We start from the raw sequence: 23,660 nt of genomic DNA, 5'->3' as shown, positions 1-23,660 counted from the left end.
TCCCAACGTTTCCTATTACCTCCATAAATCACTACTTACTGTCAAAGGTAGATGGAGATCAGAATCCTCCCCTTCTGAGGAGGGAAGAACAGACTGATGATGATAGCAGAGACCCCAAGCAACATTGTGAAGCCAACGGGCCGCATCCACACAGCACGAGTTACAGCAGCAACAAGAAGAGACAAGCGGTTAATGTGAGAGACAGGAAAGAACACAAGAGATGTAGAGGAGGATCACAAGTTTCTTTTTGAAAAAGGGAGAGTTCAGGATTGGGAAACCATTAAATTTGGATCAACATGGTTGGTCAATAAGCATACTCATTGTGTGTTTATGGTAAATAAACATAGTCAAGTGTCACAAGGGGAATGTGGAAATCAGAATATTATTTTAATCTACATTAATATGCTATAACTACCATCAAGAAAGAATGTCAGGTATAGAAGAGATTCACTAAGTCAGGATGAGCGATGTCCACTATAAGGAGCAACTGGGGTAACGAAAGTAGGGGAGGAGCGATAAAATATGATTCAGGAATACAAAGGTCTTGGTAAAGAAACCATTTCCATTGCACATCGATTTGAAGCTGTTGAGATGATATTTTAATTGTGTGACAACCTGAGATCTCAGCATTTCTCAAATTGTGATGTCATTCATCCCCACTTCCTTCACTCCACCATTGGTGGCTTCATTTCCATTGTCTGGAATTCTCTGCTTAAACCTTTTCATCTCTTACCATTTTGGGCCCTTGAGATGTTCGGCTCCCTGTCCCAATGCCTCCATTGCAATCTCATTTTGTCCAATTAAGATCACCTCAAGCACTTTTGGAATAACGGCCTTTCAAGTGTGAGCAGCTGCTGCTGCCGAAAGGAAAGTTTGGAAACGAGAGCAGCAGCGGATGGAGAGTGGTTTCAGTTGATAGTGAACAGCGGAGGGGACACGGTTAGTAACAAAGGCAAAGCGACATTCCAAGGCAGATGACAATACAGGATAAGCAAGCTACAGGAGGGACATGAGGAGATTACAGACAGGAGAATGAGATACCCATACAGCAAAACCCAGAGAGAGCAGAAAAACACAATGTGACCAACCTGCCTTCGATCCTCTGGTGCTTTCAAGAATAAAGCATTGATGAGTGCAATTGCATATGTCTGGATCTCCTGGTTCGATCTGCAGAGAGAATGGCATGTACAGAATTGTTAAGCCATTCCAGATCGACCCTTGTGCTTTCAAATTATCCCTCCTTTGTATAGGGAGCATCAAACCCAGCCAAGACACGTTTACCGATCTGACCATTGCAGACAAGCATCCAGCTACCTTTCTTTTACAGTATAGAAAGTGTCTTTCACAACCTCAGTATATCTCACAGCACACCGTAAACAATGATACAGCCTTTTGACACTCATTGTGAGAACAGAGAATATGGTATCTAACATAGAGATATCAATGTCCCAAAATAATGATGACCAAAATATTAACCCAGGCAACTAGGAGAATCCCCAAGATTTTCTACGTCACCAAACATCAGCTGGGCTTCAATATACCACTCGAAAGAGAACAGCTCAAAAATGCAGTAGCCCACGACCTTGAAATATTGGTTTAGCAACGTCACTTCAATCCATGATCTTCTGAATCCAGACAAGAGGTCTACCCAATGGACCATTTACAGATATTATAATGGCTCCTACAGAGACAAAATATTAGAACCAATATTCTAGTTGGGAAACTAACCTAATTCATAACAATGAGGCCATGTATTCACTTTATGGATCATCAGCGATCACCAGCAGGGTACTGATAGAATGTAGTCAATAGACAACATGACTGGTGATCCATGGGGCTATTGCCATGATTTTTAAGTCACACTTTCAAATTATTACTTTCAACTTCTTCCATGGCCTTTATCCACATTTTCTTCTGCAACTTCCAGCCCAACAATTCTTGATATATCTGTGCTCGTCAAATTCTGGTCTCTTGCATTTGCAGTTTTCCTGGACTTATCATTGCTAGTAATACCGCAACACCAGACTCTAGGATTGTCCCAAAACCACCCCGTCTCTCTCACAATCGTTAAGATGCTCCTTAAAACCAGTCTCATCGCTGTCCTAATAATCTGGCTCAGTGTCAAATTTCATGCGAATATGTTTCTGTAAACAGCTTTTGAAGTTATCCATGTTCTTTAGGTTTGCTGCCTGACCAGCTGAGTTACTCCCACACTGTGTGTCCTTTTCTGAGCTTTTGAAGTTATACTGCATTAAGCACACTGTAAAAAAACAACATTGTTAAGTTGAATAGCAAAGAGAGAAACAACGCCGTCTCAAATTCATGTACAGACGACCTTGTGGAAATACCCTGCTCATTGGGAATCAACAAATGGAAAAATGGAGCTTTATATTCCTTCAGTCGGATGAGCAGAGTTTCAACCTCTCTAGGTATACTTAACATAGATTCACTGCTTGGGCTAGATTACAGCCAAAGGATACGAGGCAGCATTCAAAATATAATAGATTAATATTCGCAGGAGTCACAAGGAATTCAGTTAATAAGCAAAACTATCAAATTTTAGTCACATTTGGTTGAGGAAGATGAAAGATTGTTTAGAAACAGTTGAGATTGTTGGACTACATGATGATCCGGTATTACGAAACATTTCATGGCAGCATGATTTAATAAACACCAGTCTAGATAGTATAGCAGGAGTACAGAGACACATTAATATTGTGGTAACCAAGCTTTCTGTTCACAGCACCAAGAAGGTGGATTTCACTTTGAAGCCTGCAATCCAAAGAATCCTTCACAATAGATTTACAAATGAAAGGAAAGTTGGACAAATGAAAGCTGCCTGTTTTAAAAAAAAATTTAAATGTAGTCACCATAGATAGAAAAGACTGATGATCAATGTTCCTAGAGCACAGCTGCAGGAACAGTCGCGAGATAGATGACCACACTATCTGCTAGAGTGACATAGGTTGGTTATTGTCCAAGATAATTGGGGGAAATACAAAGAGGGGGGCGGTTCAGTTCCCTAAAACTGGAGAATTCTTAGTCTGAAGAAATGCCTCGACCTTTAACATCACTTATTCCTTTTCTCCAGAATGGCTGCCTGACCCGCTGAGTTACTCCAGCAATTTGTGTCCATAAATCTTCGGTGTAAACCAGCTTCTATAGCTCCTTCCTACACTCAACGTTTATACGGTTGGGTTACAAGGTATGAATATTGAATTCTCCAATGATATGAAACTAAACCTCCCTCCCCTCCCCCTTCCCTGTGCCCTACCAAAACTTGCACCTATTTCTCCCCTTCCCCTCCACCTACATTATTTCATCTAGCTTCACAATGTGCAACTCTTCAATCCTCTCGTCTCACACCTTGTCTTTTCATCTTTAGCCTTTGTCCAACCAACTGCCTATCAAACTCACCTGTATCAACCTATTATGTCAGGCTTTGGCCTGCCCTATCTCTCTTCCACCTTTCTTCCTCCCCCCACAATAACTCTGAAAAAGGGTTCCGACCTAAAACGTCACCTATCCATGTTCTCCACAGATCACATTCTTTTTTGTAAAGCAGCATCTGCAGTTCTGTCATAAGTCAAGTCAAGAGTGTTTTATTGTCATGTGTCCCGGACTGGACAATGAAATTCTTACTTGCTGCAGCACAACAGAATATGTGAATATGTAAACATTGTATATAATGGGAAAAAAAAAGTAAAAGTTCAATAAATAACAAATATAGTGCAAATAACAAATAATAATATAGTATTTTGCAGTTCAGAGCTCATAGCTTATTCGTTGTGTTTAATAGCCTGATGACTGTGGGGAAGAAACTGTTCCTGAAACTGGACGTTACAGTCTACAGGCTTCTGTACCTTCTTCCTGATGGCAGTGGTGAGATAAATGTGTCGCCAGGATGGTGTGGGTCCTTGATGATTTTGGCTGCCTTTGAGGCATCGACTACGATAGATCCCTTCGATGGTGGGGAGGTCAAAGCCGGTGATGGACTGGGCAGTGGTCACAACTTTTTGTAATCTTTTTCGCTCCTGGACGTGCAAGTTGCCAAACCAGGCCACAATACAACCAGTGAGAATGCTCTCTACCGTGCAGCTGTAGAAGTTTAGGAGAATCCTCTTCGACATGCTGAATTTCCGTAATCTTCTCAGGAAGTAGAGTCGCTGATGTGCCTTCTTTACAATTGCATCAGTGTGCTGGGTCCAGGAAAGATATTCTGATATATGCACGCCCAGGAATTTGAAGTTATTGACCCTCTCCACCATCGTCCAGTTGATATAAACAGGATTGTGGGTCCTCATCCTTCCCCTACTAAAGTCCACAGTTCCTTGGTGTTACTGATGTTGAGAGCCAGGTTGTTGTGCTGGCACCGTTTGGTCAGTTGCTCGATCTCACTTCTATACTCTGACTCGTCCCCATCTGTGATTCGTCCAACAACAGTGGTGTCATCGGCGAACTTGATGGAGTTCGCACTATGACCGGCTACACAGTCACGGGTATAGAGAGAGTAAAGCAGGGGGCTGAGCACGCAGCCTTGAGGTGCTCCCGTACTAATTCTGTTTCTTGGATAGTTGGAAATCTACCTTTCCCTTCTTTGAACAGTCTACAGAACTTTTTATTTATCTTCAAAAGATTGCAGAGACATCTAGTTAATGACTCACCTGCAGTTCAGCATTCTCTCAATGTTCCCACAAACTTGCAAAAAAAAACCATGTCTTATTCTTAAGCCTTAAATTTGCATCATTATCTAAAAATCAATAATTCATCAAGAAACAAACTGCTTGGATGTAAAGGGGAAGCCCTGGCCCAATAACTTTCCAATCCACATTGATACTGCAGAGGATGAACTGCCAATGATGCATTTAACCTGGACCTCAAGGAAGCTTTTGCTTAAGTTTCATATGAATTGCACCCAAGTAAAGCTTAGAGCCACACAAATCTAGGAGAGCAGAGGAGTTAAGAGGATAGAAAAGAGTTACGATGTTCTGGAATACCCGGGCTGAAAAGATGTTGGACACAGATTCAACAGTAACTTTTAAAATGTGAATTAGATAAATATTTGAAAAAGAATAAAAGCGCAGAATTCTATCCCAAGAAATGCACGACAGGTAGTTCATGAGATTGTACTTTTTCTATTTTCTTCTTTAGTGTGACAACAACAGGTTAATCTGATAGAAGAAGGGTCACGACCCGAAACATCACCCATTCCTTCTCTCCAAATATGCTGCCTGCCCCGCTGAGTTACTCCAGCTTTGTGTGTCTATCTTCGGTTTAATGCAAGCTGTTCCTTCCTACACAGGTTAATCTGAAATGTGTCCGTGCATTGTCAATGGCAGAGTGCCACTAGGTGGCAGTATCCTCCACTAAATTCTTATTCCCACAGCTCGTCTAACAGGTTTGGTAGGAAGCAACAGCAGATAGACACAAAAAGCTGAAGTAACAGGCAGCATCTCTGCAGAGATGGAATGGGTGACGTATTAGTTCTTGGGTCTCGACCCGAAACGTCACTCATTCCTTCTCTCCAGAGATGCTGCCCGTCCCGCTGAGTTACTCCAGGATTATGTCTAACCGGTTTGATATCTGTAATGCTGAAACCTATCTTCGGACAAGACTCACCAAGGCTTCTTGTTCAAAAGGGAACTGCAGATGCTGGAATATCGAAGGTACACACAATTGCTGGGGAAACTCAGCGGGTGCAGCAGCATCTATGGAGCGAAGGAAATAGGCGACGTTTTGGGCCGAAACCCTTCTTCAGACTGATGGGGGGTGGGGAAAGAAAGAAGGAAAAGGGGAGGAGGAGGAGGAGCCCGAGGGCGGGCGGATGGGAGGGTGGGAGGAGACAGCTAGAGGGTTAAGGAAGGGGAGGAGACAGCACGGGCTAGCCAAATTGGGAGAATTCAATGTTAATGCCATAAGGACGCAAGGACCCCAGACGGAATATGAGGTGCTGTTCCTCCAATTTCCGCTGTTGCTCACTCTGGCTTCTTGTTTAGCAGCAAATCACTCTTGGGCAGGTGGGCATACATTTTCAGTATACGAATGAGAAACATTCATCACAGTGAGATGACACTACAAGCATCATCTCCAAAACAAGAAATGCAGTCGCGGAAACAAACGTGTATGCAGCATTCCCAAAAGCACTCAGTTTTAGCATTTTTGTTATATCTTTGGCCAGGATTCAAGGTGCTCCAATCTAGACTGGTGTAGCAAGCTCTGTAATACTTACACCTGAAGATGTGCAATCAGCTGTCCCACAGTGATCTGCTCGGCCACTTTCTTGTACAAGCTCTGGCTGTTCAGCACCATGCTCTCTAGAATGGCCAGAGACCTCTGCAGGATGGAAGCATCCACCGTCGTTTGGTTGACATAGCTTGCAATCTGAGGAATCAAACATTTCCCCGTGAATGGTAGGAACCAAAAGCCAAATACACAAGTGCAAGTGGGTTAAATGTTCCACTGGACTGACTGTACTGAACTCCCAGAGTGGAGTGTAGAAACAAGGAACTGCGGATGCAGGTTCCATTTAACACTTAATTTGAGCATAATTTGGAACAGGGATAAATACATGAACATAGAAGAGTTTTGGATAAGAATACAGGCCATTCAGTCACTTATATCTTCTCTGCTATACAGTAGGATTATGGCTGATCGATCTTTCTATAGAGATCCACTTGCCCGCACTAATCCTATCTCTCTTTATTTATTTAACATCTAATAGTTTACCACTCTATCTGGAACCGACTCAGCAACTAATCTTCCACAGCTGATTAGATATTTCCAGGATTTTGCCAGGGTGAAGAAATATTTTTATCCTGAATGGCTTTATTTTGAGACAGTAACTCTTTGTTCTCAACCCCCTAGTCAGGGAAAAGACCAGCTGTCAAACCCCTCAAGAACTTAGTTCATTGCACTGAAAAAAAAAGGACATTTTTCAACTCTGGAGTATTTCGGCCCAGTTTGTTTACTCTTTCCCCTTGGGTCAAATCTAACGAGGGTTGCCAACTGTCCCGTATTAGTTGAGACATCCCGTATATCGGGCTAAATTGGTTTGACCCATACGGGACCGCCCTTGTCCCGTACTTGACTGCTACTGCTCAGGTCGAGGGGACAGTCGGGTCAGAGCGTCGCGTCTGGCCCCACCTCACCTGTCCCAAGCTAGTGCAGCCCATGGAGTGCAGCAGCAGCGCCTCGCCCATGGCCCAGTCGGTCGGCAGCCTGGCCAGCTGTCCAACCTTCGCTTACTGCGATGTCACGCGCAAAGCCAGGCGCCCGGGCCAAAACTCCTCAGCTGGCCCGCCGGCTGGGCTTTGTGTGCAGTCCAGCACCCGGGCCAACTCATTATTCACCCAGCCACAGACGAGTCGGTCAACGAATTGCCGTTGGGAATTTGTCCCTTATTTTGACCTTTTGTCCCTTATTTGGGAGTGAAAAGTTGGCAACTCTAAATCTAACATTCCCAGGGTCACTCAAGCAAAGAGGCAACACAGAGACAGACACCTCAGCATTGTGAAAGTGGGGTCAAGGAAAGAGCGTTCACGTCGCGGCCCTGTTTCAACCAATCTTTCCACCACCACGCACAAGACGCACAAGAAGCGCAAGACAGACACCATTGTGCAGATGCCGAGAAGTGTGTTCAGCTCTGGCTGAACAACTTCTAATCTTGTGTGTGGACTCGATAAGAAGAAGAAGATTGTGAAAGTAAGTTATTAACATTTGGAATTAACATCCATTTAAAGCACATTCAATTTGATGGATAGAAGCCAGTAGACAGTCCTTGAGCAAATGATGTCCAATCCTACAGACGGCGAGCTGGACAGGGCTGATGCAGTGGCATTGTGTTTCAAATATCAGGTGTGTCTGCAGAGGTCTGTACCATTCCACAAGGGGTAGGCAGGTTGGGGATAGGAGACGGAATTAAACTAATGAAAATAAATCCAGTACAAATAAAAATAATAGCAGTAGCCAAAAAAAAAAAATTTGTGGATGGAAAGGGATGGTCGATATTTTGGATGAAGAACCTGCACCAGGACAGAGTGTAGAAGAAAGATAATTAGTACATAGAAGGGAGCGGGACCTGCGAGACAGAGGCTAATAGATGGAAAGATAAGAAAACAATCTGATGGAGCCAGTTGGGGAAGGGGAGAGGATGTTCCTTTCCCCATACCCACCTTGATCACTCTCCTTTTATTCACTTTTCCCATTCCTCCCTCATTGCCAACTTCTTTGCCATTGATTCCGTCTGCCCACACATATCTACCTGGGTTTTTTCCTTGGTCATGCTCCCAACTACCCCACCACCTTGTTCCATCTGCATGAAGAAGGGTCTTGTCCCAAAACGTCACCCATCCAGAGCTGCTGCCTGTCTCACTGAGTTACTCCAGCATTTTATGTCTATGATCGGTGTAAACCAGCACCTGCGGTTCTTTCCTACACTCCATCTGCCTATCATCTTTCAACTCGCCTGTTTACCCATCACCTCACAGCCTGCATCACACGCTCCCACTCACTTCTATATGCTGCTTATTGTACCCCTACACTCCCAGTCCGGATACAAGGTTACAATTCTTAATGTCGACCATCCATTTGCTGCTCAACTTGCTGACTTCTTCCAGCAGTTGATATTTTGCTCCAGATTGCAACATCTGCAGTCTCTCTTGTTTCTGGTAGTCATTAAACTAAACGGCCTGTCCCACTTGGCCGTCATTCGCGCACCATTTACGCGACCTGCTAGCGTGTGGGTAGCGCGTGGGTAGCACGGGACGGGCGCATGGAGTGGTGTGTGGACTTCGTCCTGCACGAAATCTTCGCGTGATACCGGCCTGTCACGTAACTGACGGCCAAAGTGGGACAGGCCCAAGGCCCTGGCGCGGCGCAACGTCTCACGTCCAACAGCAGCAGAAGCAGGCAAACGATCGCCGAGCTCGGCCTGGGGCTCATGGCCGTTTCGGATCCGGATCCGCCCCCACTCCTACTGCCAGAGCGGGGCCAAGACGATTGGAGATACTCCAGCATTTTGTGTCTAACTCAGCGGGACCGGCAGCATCTCTGGAGAGAAGCAATCGGTGTCGTTTCGGGTCGAGACTCTTCTTCAGACTGAAGAGTCTCGACCCGAAACATCATCCATTCCTTCTCTCCAGAGATGCTGCCGGTCCCGCTGAGTTACTCCTGCATTTTGTGTCTATCTTCAAATGACGTCACACACTCCAGACGGCTGTGCGGACGCATGATGACACGAGCGACAGTCCCTACCGGCCTGTTGCGTAAATGACGGCCATGTTGGACAGGCCCTTAAGTCTGTTCTAAAAACACATCCGGCTCATTAAGCTCCTTCAAGAAAAGAAATCCACCGCCCTTCACCTGGATGGGCTGAATGGGACTTCAGATTCACCAACGAGATGGGCTCTCAACGATCGTTGGCGAGGGATTAGAGATGGACAATGATTGATGGCCGTGTTGGCAACATACACAAATTAAGAACAAATTTTAACAGGATCCTAGAATTTTTCATAACTGGTATGTGGATCAGATACAAACCAGTCAAACATTCTCTGTGGCTATTTTGCATCACCACAGTAAACAAACAGAACATATGGCAATGCTCAATACTGCAGAGCACCATAAATAAATCTGGAATGGAGAAGAGCTGTCCAAAACCGCCCTGCAATTGGAATCATTTTGATTTTTCTCAGTCTGCAGAAACCAGACTGTGTTTTACAGTCCCAGAGCATCCCAAAGCAATTTACCATTCACAATCAATTTTATACTGTTGACATGGTGGAGGGAAAGCGACATGGCTGACAAATTGTGCACAAAGTACATCAAATAAATATGTTTTTGTGATAATTTATTTCTCAAACAAAGATAAATATCGCCCAGGGGTCTGAGCAGAATCTTTTTTGTAAATGCCCGGTCAATTTTCTAAATGTCCAGTCAACAGGGGAGACAATTTAATATAACTACAGAAAGGACAGGAGCACATGGCGTGACCACAAGAGGCAGGAGCAGAGAGAAAATAAAGTAAAGGGAAGAAAAGCAAGGGTAAGAATGGGTGCATCAGGAAGGAATCAGGCTTGAAAGCAAAGATAAGGATTTGAACTGTACTATTATTAAAACAGAGTGTGAACATAGAACTGTACAGATAAAGAACAGACCCTTCGGCCCACAATGTCTGTGCCAAACATGATGCTAAGACCAACACTTACCTGTCTGCACATAATCCATATCCCTTCATATCCATACGACTATTCAAAAGTCTACAATACTGCAATCGTATATCTGCTTCAACTACCACCTCCAGCAGCGTGTTTCAGGTACTCCCACCCTCTGTGTGTTTAAAAAAACTTTTTGCCCCGCACATCTCCTTTAATCTTTGCCCTTCTCACCTTAAAATATAAAGTATTTGATTTTTGCATCCTGGAGGTAAAAAGGTCTGACCGTCCATCCCATCTATGCTTCTCATAATTGTGTACACTTCAATCAGTGAGGGAATCCAGCTGTGTACTTTGACAACCTTCCTCACAGTCTGTGGCCCCAGCAATCTTGGTGACATATGCAAACTTACTAATCAACCCATCTATGTTCACATCTAAGTCATATATCTCAAACAGCAGAGGTCCCAACACAGATCACTGCAGAGTTTCACTGGTCACAGATCTCCAACCTGAACATTGTCCTTCCACCAAAGATCAAAGATAGGCACAAAGTTCTGGAGTAACTCAGCAGGTCAGGCAGCATCTCTGGAGAAAAAGAATGGGCGACATTCCGGGTCAGGACCCTTCTTCTGACTGAAGTTATAATAATAATAGTAAATTTTATTTAATGGGCGCCTTTCAGACATCTCAAGGACACCTTACATAGATTAATAGGAATAAAAACATATAATCAGAATAAAATAAGTAATAAAGACATCACAGAGACACAAATTAAAAACAGAATTCAATCCAAAAACAGAAAATCAAAAACACAGTGTGAAGAGAGAGCAGCGGCAGCCAAAGCGCGCCAGCGTCCACTCTCTCTTCATGGCAGCCATCTAGGACACAGACTTACAGGATTACATTAGACAAAAAAAATCATCCCCCCACAGTGGATAGCACTGTGGGGGAAGGCACAATGTCCAGTCCCCACCCCAGGTTCACCCCAAAGTCAGGCCTATTGAGGCCACCGCAATTGCCTCTACGGAGGCCCGATGTTCCTGGCCGTTCTCACCGGGTGGTCTTGCCCCGGCGTCGGGAGAGTCCTCTCGGCGGCTGGGCCACCTGGAACGGCCGCTTCCTGGTTGGAGACCGCGGCTGCCGAAGCCGACAAGGCCGCGCTGGTTTGGAGCTCCCAGGCTCCCGATGTTAAAGTCGGCGCCGCCTCTCCGCACGCCGCCTCTCCGCACGCCGCCTCTCCGCACGCCGCCTCACCGCACTGCCGCCTCTCCGCATGCCGCCTCTCCGCTCCGCAGACCCGCAGCCCGGAGATGTTGCTCTCGGCGGTCCAGCTCACCAGAGCTCCAGCGCGGCGACCTAGGCAAGGCATCGGCCGCTCCACTCCGCTCCGCGATAGCGCTCCAGCGCTGTGCCGCCACCGAGGCCGAGGTGCTGGGCGGTCCCTGCCAGGAAACGGCGCTCCAAGCCCACTGGTAGGCCATGAGGACGGGTTGACGGGCAGCCCGGAGAATAAGCTGCCACACCGACCAGGTAGGGACCTAGAAATAAAGTTTACACCTACCCCCCACATTAAAAAGTCCATATCCCCTACAAACAAAAAACAGGACTCACTAAAAACTATAAAAAAACGAATTAAAACAGACGGCTGCTGGCTAGCAGCCGTTCACCAAGATGGCTCCTCCTCCTCTCGTTATGGTGCTGCCTCACAGCTCAGTGACCTCTGGTGCTCTTTGTTGGAATTTGGACATTCTCTGCGATCATGTGGATTCATCCTGGTGTTTCCTTGTCCTCACATAGACATAGAACTGATTCACTGTGTGTATGCCTTAGTTTTCACCTCTTCAATACCTAACAATGGACCATTGTGGGCTCCAGAGTGCTGGCTGATTTGTTCAGTAGCTTTTCATATCCCAAGTTTCCCTCTCCCCTGACTCTCAGTCTGAAGGGTCTCGACCCGAAACGTCACCTATTCCTTTCTCCAGAGATGATGCCTGACCCGCTGAATTACTTCAACGTTTCGTGTCCATCTTCAATGAAAGAATACTGCTTGGCTGAGACACTCAACACCAGTGGACAACACAGGCACAACACAGTGGCACTCTGCTTTCCCTCTTTAGGGCAGGCCACTGGGCTGTGTAACCAGCTCTCTTCTTGCTTGTACTCAAACCAGACGCACTCTCAATGTGCTCCAAGTTACTCAACCACCAAAAATGAATTACTACAGTCCGAAATCTTGGAAAACCAAACAGCATTAATCAGGCACAGATTGTCAGCACCAATTAGGACAAGGCAGGGCTGATGTTAATTAAACCATGCAGCACGTTCCCAGAGTGCGACATGAAAACCTGCGAACCTCAACACTCAGCTGCAGTGTGACCCACTGCTGATGATAGAGGATCTCGCACCCTCAACAATTCTCATGCCATTGCACAGAACACAGTGGGATGGAGGAACCACTGACTGAAAAACAGGCGGAACAAGACAGATAGGAAGGTGAGAGAGTGTGGAAGAGGAATGAAGAGAAGAGAAAGAGATGGAAACCATGACAGCAAGAGTGGGAAGAATCCAGGAGTAAAAAGGGGGAACTGGAGAGAAGATCCGAGTGCGGACGTTTGTTAGAGTGAGGTAAGATGACAAATAAAGGGGGCAAGGGATGGAGGCGATGGTAAAGAATAAACACACCCACCAATAAGTATGTCTATTTAACGGTACGCTTAGTCGTTTTTCCCTGCAAGTTTTTCCCTCTTATTTCAAGGAACCAACTCTTGAATGGAAAGATAGTTTGGAAATAGCTCCTTTTGGACCACCACGTTGATGCCGACCACTGATCACACTCGTTCTATGCTATTCCACTTTCTAATCTTTTCCCTATGTACTCGAGGCAATTCATAGAAGACAATTAACCTATAAACCAGCACGAATTTGGTATGTGGGAGGAAACTGGAGCCTCGGATGAATCCCACATGGTCACAGGGAGAACGTACCAACTCCACAAGATAAAACCCAAGGTCAAATTGAACTCTGGTCTTTGTTGCTGCAAAGCAGTAGCTCCACCAGCCACGCCACTGTCACCCTTACTTATTGTAAAGGTGACGTAGAAAAACTGTACGAGAAGAGAAATATCAAAATAGGGGAATGAGATTAAAATGAATGACTCATATCAGAATCATCAGCGCTAATCAGATGTCCAGAATAGTCTGATAAATATATTGCCAATATAACACAACACACAGTGATGGCAAACAAAGTCTGTGTGGAAATTAAATCTCCCACACAGACACAGTCCCACACAGACATGGAACCAAATGGATTGTCATTTCCTACAATCTAGGATGACCCAGATCTCCTGACTGCTCAGAATGACCCAGTTCAAGATTTTAACTCTGCAATTAAAATTTCTAGATGAGTACTGAGAGTTTATGAAAGCAGAGGGTGGAGAAGAGAAGCAGGTACAATAACTGAACTGTAGTGTCGGGACCATGAGAACACATGGTTCCTCTCTCCCTGACCCTGCCTGAACTTATGGGCTAGTGAGTGAGAGCAAGTAGAGCTATACTCGACATTAAAGCGAGTCTGTGAATGAAAAATAAATACATGGACAAGTTTTAAAATGTACTCCCCCTCTACGCTGCCATGCAAAAAGGCTCAATTCCGCCCAAATAAGTATGGCAAAATAAGTATGATTATCTCTTATTCAGTTTTAATTTTGAAGCGAATTCTTATCAAGAGTTTACATCAAAGCATTATTAGCCTGTAATCACACATGAACACAGCTGTAATTCAGCAGTTTCTGTATTGAGGCTGATTGTCCAGCATTTCCATTTTCTTCCTCACCTGTTCAGAAGGAATGCCTTGGTGGGTCATTAAACAGCAGTAGTGCACACATGCTCAAGGCAGTGGGGAGAACACAGCATCAAATGAGTTAACTCACTGGCTCTGTGCCATCAGGTCGTGGGAACAGGATCTCTTGGCTGAAGCAAGCACTAGAGATCCCCCAGAAGACAGGGAGTCTGGAATTGCTTCCAGCCGCAATAACTCTTTGTGTCACAGCAAGTAAAGATTAGAGTCAGTGGGAATTACAAACCCTCGAGGTTAAACGTTTGATTGTGGCAATTCCTTCATTGGTCCCATTTGCTCAGACACAAAACCACTCCTGGTTTTTAAACCAACAATCCCATTAATCAACTATATACTCTGGAGGCTTCATTTATCTTGGCTGATGAGTACATCTCACATGGAGCTTGTGGATATTTTTTCCCCAACCTCCAGTCATCACACCCTTCCCCCACAATTCCGACCAGAATTTTCAGGCAGTACTGGCTTCAGGATTAAAAGCGTTTTTTGGAGGATTAAAAGAGTCAGTGCCCAATCTGAGGTTCTCCTGCCAGGAGTTCACCAGCAATTCTCGCTCATCAACAAAACAAACAAATGTTTGCTCATTGAAGTGAGAACCCCAGGGAACAATATCAGAAACAACTTCAAGAGACATAGCCTTCGAGTTGTTGATACTGAGGCTGAGTATGTCAAAGGTACAGAGAGAATCTCCCTCCGTCCCGAAGACACTCCTTGATTCTAGCCACATGACACCCAACTTCCTTCAGCACCAGAGTGAAGATCTAGTCATTTTAGATGTTAACCACAAGAATGGCCAACATGGGAAAAAGTTCCTTAGAAGACTTATGAAGTTCAGCCTGTCCCCAACCACCCTCACCAACTTCTACTGATGTGCTGCAGAAACATTTTATTGACCCAGTATGGTTTGGGAACAGCTTCATCCAAGCCCACAAGAAATTGCAGAGTTGTGGATGTGGCCCAAGCCATCGTGCAAACCAGGCATGGAAATCGCTATCAAAATATGGAGGGGACCGGGGTACAGGGGGGACACAATTTCTTGGTGGCCACGCGCGCATGCGCACTCACACACACACACGTGCGCGAGGCTTCGCAGGCTCAATCCAGCGCTAAATGCAGCGCAACTCTGCCTGTCTTGCCGGTTTACCTACAGCCCTGCCTGGACTGACGGAACATCAGCGCTGCATCTCCGCACTAGCTGTAAGCCTGGGCCATATTTCCCGCAAGCCCAGGCAGGGCTGTAGGTTTGCCTGGCGGGACAGGCAGAGTTGAGCTGGGTTTAGCACTGCTTGTCTGCGCTGGCTGTGGGCCTGGGGGGGGGGGGGGGGATTGCCCCCCACCTCTCAAAATAGGGGGGTAAACATGTCCCACCTACACCCCCCCCCCCCTCCCCTGGTGCAAACCACCCTCCCTTCCATTGACTCCACCTACACTTTGCACTAACTCGGCAAGGCCACTAGCATAACAGAAGTTTAAAAGTCCCCCTCTCTCTCTGCTGTTTGAATGTTCCTGTTTGCCTGTGGAAATCAAGATTGCTCTTCACTATGTGTGTTGCTATGGATCATTAATAAACAGCTTGTCAACCACAAAACACCAGTATTGGTACCGTGAGAATGGGCAGGAGCTAATAAATCATAAATGCAAAGCATTTTAGATTGACAACACCAAGTCCCAAGGTCAAGAATATATAAAGCCAGAGTTATAATATAATGGAACGTTTCTGACCGAGGCTGTACTAGACTAAGGCAATTGAGATTGAGCTCTTAGGTCTTCCAGGACCAGCTTCACAACTCTGCAGATCATGGCTTCAAGTATATATATATATATATATATGGGTACTATTTAACTATGGAGTGTATTTCTAACTTCACCACTCCTATTGGAAATAGATTCCAGACGCTCAAGTTTACATTGGAAACAAGCAGGCAATGGCAGAGGTGCTTACCCAGAGGGCCGCATGCAGCAGGAAGTGTCCCAGGGCCAAGATGGAATTTAAGCCTGCAATGGCGACAGTGAAGCCCAGAAGGCAGTGGGCTACAGAAAGTGCCCCGGAGGCAGCTTAATACTAGAGTTATTTCGGGCAGGGGATGGTGATGTAAACCAACATGTAAAATCTGTCTTTCATAAGGTTTCACAGAACGTAACCCTTAGGTAAGTCGGGGAATATCTGTACTTCATTAGTTGCACAACATTTGACATCTTGAGGTATTGTAAGACATGAAATTCAAATATTTTCTTCCAACAATCGCAAGAATGAATAATGACAGTACTAATTGATAGTCAGCGATAAATCCCATGTTTGACCAACTCAATAAACTGAGGGCAAAGTGAATCTTGAACAGGAAGCTAACCCCATGATCAGTTAATTAGTCTCCTTCTCACTCTCATTCCTCTGACCTGTTTGATGAAAGCAGTGGAGATCATATCCCAGGAGATGATGCCATGGTCCATGAGCTCCAGGAAGGCCGTCAGTGAGAAGGCCAGCATTTCCCCAAAGCTGCAATGAAACATGCAAAACATTTCAAAGGTCAACACACAGAAACTAGTCAGTTACAGTGCATCCAATTTCTTGAATCAATGAATGAAAGCAACAGCAGTGATCACACCATCCTGTGTGAAAATCAGACAACCTTCACCAATCTACAATACACAGCTGGAAATGCATTACCCAACACAGATAATGATCCAAACAGACAAAACCTGCCCCGACTGTGGAGATACACGATGCAGATACTGCCATCTTGAGCCATTCATGGCAGCTCTGTTCAATTCTGCCTTCACACTGACGGCCTTCAGTTCAATTGTGGTGCATTCAGAGCAGTAGTCAAACATCCGGGGTTGAATACTTTCTCCATCCAGAGACTTTGCTCCAACTGTAAAATATCTTCATTTTTAGTGAGAACCAACTATTTATCCCGACGGCCAGCAACCCTCCCTTTGATCTTGATCATCATATTACAGGAAATAATTTCCCATATGCCTAACCTAACAAATTCTTAGAACATTTTAAACAACCCGATCCAATCACCTGTCAATCGTCGCCCACCACGATAATAACTAGAAGTCTTCGGCTCTGATTGATTACCAGTGTTTATGGGATTTTACATAGCATCTGATCTGCCTGCTCAGAGAAATCTACAAGCACAAGCTGCTTCTCTTAGAGGTCACCTACATTGTAGGGGCTCAGTGGTGCAGAGGTTATGTTGCTGCCTCACAGCTCGGTGACTGTTCAATCCTGATCGCCAGTGCCCTTTACAATTTGTACATTCTCTGCGATCATGTGGGTTTATACTGGGTGCTCCCTTTTCCTCCCATAGACATACAGGTTGGTAGGGTAAAGGGCCTGTCCCACGAGCATGCGACTGCATGCGGCAAGCGCGACCTTACGTGGTCGCTTGAGCCGTACGGCCTCGCGGGGCCGGTCCCACTTCGATCGCCAGCCGTATGGAGTTGTGCGGAGCTGGTCCCGACATCGTGCGGGGCTCCGAAAAACTGACACTGTCAAAAAATTCCGCGCGGCAACGGCCTGCAGCTGCATTGAGGCCGTACGCAGCGCCTCGACGGGCGTGCGCAGCATCTCAACGCCGTACGCAGCGTCATGACGCAGTACGTCACACGCGAACTTCCCGCGGATTTCGCTCGAACTTCACGTCAACTCGTACGGGATCACTCGACCTCCGCGTGGCCCCCACTTCCGGTTTAGTCGCGCTCGCCGCATGCAGTCGCATGCTGGTGGGACAGGACCTGTACGGGGATCACTCGACCTCCGCGCAGCCCCCACTTCCGGTTTGGTCGCGCTTGCCGCATGCAGTCGCATGCTTGTGGCTCAGACCCTTTACTCTGTAAACTGACCCTTGGTTAGTAGAATAAATGATTACTTGATGGTCAACACTGACTCAGTGGGCTGAAGGGCTTGTTTCAATGCTATATGACAATGACACTATTTACAGACAGAGAGCAGACAATCAGACAGGACTCGTGAATACTGCTCAGTCAGTCAATAGGTAACTTCAGAGTAAACTGCCCAGACAATGGTTAGCCTTGTAATAGGATATTTTTAATGTTCAGGATTATCTCACGTCACTGACCACCTTCCAGATGATTAGAAACCATGTCGCCTCAAGGTACACACCAGGGTTTGGACAAATCAACCAATAAACAAAGACCAGTCGGCAGGAAGCTATTCAGCTGTTTATGATATTTCACCTCAGGATGGTGTGAAGGATGTCTGGTTTACCATGGGACGTGACTGTTAATGTTACACTCTTTAACATGGCCATGGCTGTCAATTACTTATAAAGCAACATGACTATTTAATGTTGATATAAGTGGTTATCCAATGAGGGTGAAGCAAAACAGCCAAGCATGTCTCAATAGTTTCACACAAGAGCATAATTTACCTGAATTTATCCAGCAAGTTGCTTGAAGTGATGGACAAAGGAGGTAAACGAGGATACTTGGTATTAGAACAGACCAGAAAGGAGGAACAGGCAATATTTACTTTTCACTTTCATCCACAAATCCATAACAATACTCACTGCTTCTCTTGAAGTCTAACCAACACTGTCATAGTAGACACAGCATGGAGTTCATGCACTTGGATTGTTTTCCACAATATATTATTGTCATACATAGAATTCATGGCAATCAACTCTCTACCCCTCACAGGATCATCACAGAAACATGGTCTGGGAGGCTGTGCAAAGAACAATAACCAGGGGTTCATTCTATGCCATGGCAAGAGCAATCCAGTAACATGGAATACACAAGTCCTCCAAATCAGCTAGTTATCCACTTGATCTCAAGCTAGATCTAGTCAAAGTTTAGATTTCAAAGTTTAGTTTAGAGATACAGAGTCGAAACAGACCCTTCGGTCAACCATGTCCGCACCGACCAGCGATCACCCATAAACTTGTTCTATCCTACACACTATGGACAATTTATAGAAGCTAATTAACTTACAAACCCGCACGTCTTTGGAGCGTGGGAGGAAACCGGAGCACAGGGAGAAATGTCACGCAGTCACGGGGAGAGCGTACAAACTCCTTACAGGCAGAACCCGTGGTCAGCATCAAACCCAGGTCTCTGGCGCTGTATGGCAGCACCTCTACTGCTGCGCCACCGTGCTGCCCTTTCAGTCAACAGCTAACTTCAGAGTAAGCTGCTCAGCCAATGGTTAGCCTGTTAAATTACCCTTATAAGAAGATAATTTTAAGGCTCAGGAAAGACAAGGTGATCCCATGTTACTGTCCACCTTCCAGAAGATTAGAAGCCATGTAGCCAAAGCATCTTGATGCCAAAGCTGCTGAATAAGTTTGATTGTAAACAGCAAATTCAGGAAGCTACTGATTTACAAAGCTCTTCAAGTCAAAAATAGAACCCAAAATGGAATGGATTATATTTGGAATAATAGGAGAAGATACCAATTTAAATAAAGACCAAAATGTTTTTTTAAATTATGGGTTAATAATTGGAAAGAAATTGATACTTAAATTTTGGAAAAATACAGCCATACCAACTGTTAAAATGTGGATTAGGAATATGATGGACATAGCACGCCTTGAAGAAATGAGACTGGGACTAATAGATAAATATGACCAATTCTTAAGGAATTGGTCTCCTTTCATCGACTTTTGGAATCATGTGATGCAGCGGTACCATAAGGATTGCTGATTTCAGTTCATGACGTGGATAGATCTACATCTCCGAATATAGATTTGAAAAATTCTCTTTTAAGGGGCCTTCTCTTCTATTTCTACTTTCCACCTTTTCTTTTTTCTTTTCTTTTTAATTTTTTATATACACACTTCACATTTTTCTACTTTCTACCATCTACTTTTCCACTCTTTCCCCTTTCTATTGTTTTCTTTTTCTTGTCTTGCTTACTTCCTTCTCATAACATAAAACTAGAGGTTGTACATAGAATGGATTACGGTATGACATAGTTGGCACCTAAAATTAGGTTCCACTGTATTGTTTTGTATTGTATTAACTTCTAATAAAATAAACAAATAATAAAAGAAGTGAGAAACATGAATTTTTTTTTAAATAAATAAATAAATAAATAGACTGCCAGTGATTGGAGGCTACTTTAACCAAAAGGAGCCCGTGTGAAAACCAGCAACTGAATGCACAGGATGCAGCATGTTGGTTTCAAGGGGTCGTTGTCGTCATCAAGCTGGGCACCATGACACAAGAAGGGATGCTTCCAGGGCAGATCGCCATTTGCAGAAGATGTTTTGCTTGACAGGCATTGGGCATGGTAACTAGCTAAAGGACGTTCTCTATAACGACTCAAGGCATCGATGCCCATGGTTTAAGTGAGAATGAAGACTGTTTGCAATGTGCTCAGAAGGCTATAACCAATTTATAGCATGGGCTCATACAGCACATCCACTGTTCCTTCAAGGTGTTTATGTTTAGCCTTCTGGTTATACCACTGCACATTCCCTAAAACCGGTCATTCATTGGTGCTTATTGTTTCGGTTTCAAAAATTACTGCTGAGTCTACATCTACATCCATTCAGACAGCTTGTCCCAAATTATAAGAAATCACCAAAGAACAATTTTTCCCTCATCTCGAGTCTCGTTTTGTTAATAACCTCAAATCTATGTCCTGTAGTTTCAAGTTCATTATAGCTCTCCTTATAACTATTACCATAACCTCCCCATTGAACATCTTCTCTCAGAATAACCTCCAAATAACTGCTTCACTTCAGCATTACTATGTATTGAACAAAAAAAAAGGCAACTCACTTGGTTCCACTCTCCACCAGCAACATCAAGATAAAAATTCCTTCCATGTTGATGAATTCAGTTGCAAAGGTGGCATCAGCTGAGAGCTTGGCCAGTTCCTTCAGAGCATCCAGTCGCGAGTCCAGGCACGAGGACTGGATCCTCTCCAACAGCTGACGGGCTGCTCGATTCTATGGACAAGAGTTGGGTTAGGATTAATCAAAATCCCTAAAGAACACTTTAACCATCTTCTTCAAAACCAAAGATTACAATTTAAACAAAAAATGTCAACCACATAACACCATAGAGGTCCATCCCATTATTGACAAATAAGCAGCAGGGAGTGGTTAGTCCAGTCGGCCCCTCAAACCTGCCCCATTTAGTAAAATCATGGCAAACCGTCCGGTAATCTTAGTTCCATCTTCATTTACTGTACTCCCATATACTCTGCCTTAAAAATGTTCAAAAACTGCTTCCACCACCCTTTGAGGAACATCTGAAAGGAATATTTTTGCCTCTGCTGTCTAAATTAAGTGATACCTTATTAGAAAATAGTGTGCCTTAGATTCTCCCATAAGAAAAGATACCCTCTCCACATCCACCCTGTCAAGACTCCTCGTAAACCTACGTTTCATCCAAGTTCCCTTTGCTCTTCCAAACATCAGCAGGCACAAGCTTAGCCTGCCCAATCTCTTCTCAAAAAGAAAACATGCCCATTCCTGGCATTAGTGTAGTAAACCATCTCCAAAATGCTTCCACTGCATTAACTCCTTAAATAAGGAGGCCAATATTGTACACTGTGTTCCAGCTGTGGTCTCACTGATGTCTATGTAAATACACACTGCCTCCTCACTTTTGTGTTCAGTTTTCCTCGTAATCAGAGATAACTCTTGTTTCCTAATGTAGATGTTAGTTAATACACCGAAGGACACTAAGTGCTGGACTAACTAAGCAGTCAGGTATGCCGAGGTGAATAGGTTAACTTTCAGGTTGAGACCCTTCTTCAAACATTGTTGGGGTTGGGCGGGGGGGGGGGGAAGAGAGAAGAAAGCTGGAAGAGGAGAGAAGCAGGAGACAGCATGGCAGGTAATAGGTGGAAGGCGAGGGAAGTTTTTGAAAGGCAGATGGCTGGAACAAAGGCCAGTGATAAAAACAGGTGTAAAACAAAATTGAAGAGCTGTGAATTGTGAAGCCAGAGGGAGGAAAATAGCGAGGGGGTAAGAAATAGGTGGGATTCCACGTGGGACAAATGGGAGGAGAAGGGTGGGGATTAGTTAAAGGTTACCTAAATTTGGAGAATTCAATGTTCATGTAGTTGGGTATCCAAGTGGAATGCGAGGTGCCGAGTACTTGCTAGACCTGTGTGCTAGTCTTAAGGGCCTGTCTCACTTACGTGTACTTGGCTCGCAAATTTCAGACTTTTCAGACTGAAGAAGAGTCTCGACATGAAACATCACCCATTGCTTCTCTCCAGAGATGCTGCCGGTCCCGCTGAGTTACTCCAACTTTGTGTCCATCTTCAAATGACGTCACGCGCTCCAGATACCTATGCGTACGCATGTAATCACGTGACCTTCGCTCGACCGTCTCGGCTCAACGCGAGCACGAGGTCGCGTAATTTGCGTGCCAAGGACACGTAAGTGGGACAGGCCCTTTACTAATCATGCACTAGGAGCACCGATGTTCTCAGCATCTCAAGCTCTACAACCAAAAATATTTTTCGCTGCAAAAATGAGCAATGACAAAGCTTCCACATTTTTCCATATTACATGCCTGACTTCCACACACACACCCTCTCAAAAGTTATGCATTTGGCTGGTATTATCAGTTTCTATACTTGACATATCTACCCTTCAGGAAGCAGGCCAACTGATTCCTCCTCTCCCGAAAGGTTATGGCCTCCCTCACAATGGCCCTTTCCTGCAAGTCCCAAGTGTTCTCAACAGGCTCCTGAATGATGTGCAGTGACAATAGCAGCCTCTTTAAATCTTGCCCTCATGTGATCAGTCAACAAGAATAGATTCTGGCAACATTTCAGATGCTTCAACTGTAATTCTATCCCCTCAGCACAGCACAATACACAATACTGAACTTTGTTCCTTGATCTTTTGAATATCCATATTTTGATGGTTCCGGTCTTTCAGACGATGCGCATAAATAAGGTGTGTAATTTTCCAAGTTTTAAATAGCATGACTGACTATTGATAAAACCAATCTGGAATCACAGGAACAAAGATCTGGCATCTGGAAATTCATGAGTCTCATTTAAATGAGGCGCAGTCCAATATCCAATGTGCCTCAGATCCCACGGTTGCAGCAGGCTAATGTGACCCAAAACTGCCCCTTCATTGTTACCATCTCTGAGAAGATGCATCTTCAACATTTTGAATACTCACTGGGGAGATAGCCAGCCGCAGAATAGTCCCATTTTTGATTTCATTGCGAGTCTAGAGAGGTTGAGAGAGAGGGAGGAAAAAAAAAGAGAAAAAAGGAAACCTCGTTAAAAAGAACAGTGAACATTTTTACCTCTTTGCCTGAAAATTGATGTACAGTTCCAAAAGGGGAAATCTGGGAACAATTCAAGAAAGAGATGGATGCTGCATGAGCGCATCCTTCTTTATATTGCACATGAAATGATTGTTACTAAGTTACTGAAGAAAATTATATTCAAGGGATTATGTAAATTGGTACGGATGTAAGAGCGGGGGGACTGACCTTCTCGGTGATGTACAGCTGAGTCCCATCAGCGTAACGCAGTGTGTAGTGTTCTGGGTTTGGCAAGGACCACCTGCAAATGAAAACAAACTACGTCACAGGAGAGCCATCAACTTCTGCAGGCAACATTGTAATTTGCCACCAAGAGTAATAACTAAGGTATGCAGGCTAAAAATGCAGCCAGGCAGTACAGTTGGCAGCGAC

The 23,660-nt window shown here is 44.7% G+C and overlaps 1 protein-coding gene across 4 annotated transcripts in view; it reads right to left on the bottom strand.

The window, feature by feature from the left end:
* elmo2 (engulfment and cell motility 2) overlaps positions 1-23,660 on the bottom strand; it is a 130,488-nt gene that overhangs the window by 40,817 nt on the left and 66,011 nt on the right. Inside the window, exons 4-11 of one of the 4 annotated variants that reach the window (XM_033042032.1) lie at positions 23,457-23,529; positions 23,138-23,188; positions 20,763-20,932; positions 18,407-18,427; positions 16,404-16,503; positions 6,230-6,381; positions 1,089-1,167; positions 40-93 (exon numbers count right to left, since the gene is read on the bottom strand). In XM_033042032.1, the coding sequence (XP_032897923.1) occupies positions 40-93; positions 1,089-1,167; positions 6,230-6,381; positions 16,404-16,503; positions 18,407-18,427; positions 20,763-20,932; positions 23,138-23,188; positions 23,457-23,529 (700 nt within the window). The remainder of the gene's footprint in view (positions 1-39; positions 94-1,088; positions 1,168-6,229; positions 6,382-16,403; positions 16,504-18,406; positions 18,428-20,762; positions 20,933-23,137; positions 23,189-23,456; positions 23,530-23,660) is intronic. The other 3 variants (XM_033042034.1, XM_033042033.1, XM_033042035.1) reach the window with 3 other exon arrangements.

This window comes from Amblyraja radiata, chromosome 23 (genome assembly GCF_010909765.2).
Source record: "Amblyraja radiata isolate CabotCenter1 chromosome 23, sAmbRad1.1.pri, whole genome shotgun sequence".
In the NCBI taxonomy this organism is placed as follows: Eukaryota; Metazoa; Chordata; class Chondrichthyes; order Rajiformes; family Rajidae; genus Amblyraja; species Amblyraja radiata.
The sequence above is the reverse complement of the archived record's forward strand: the minus strand, read 5'-3'. Positions and strand labels throughout refer to the sequence as shown.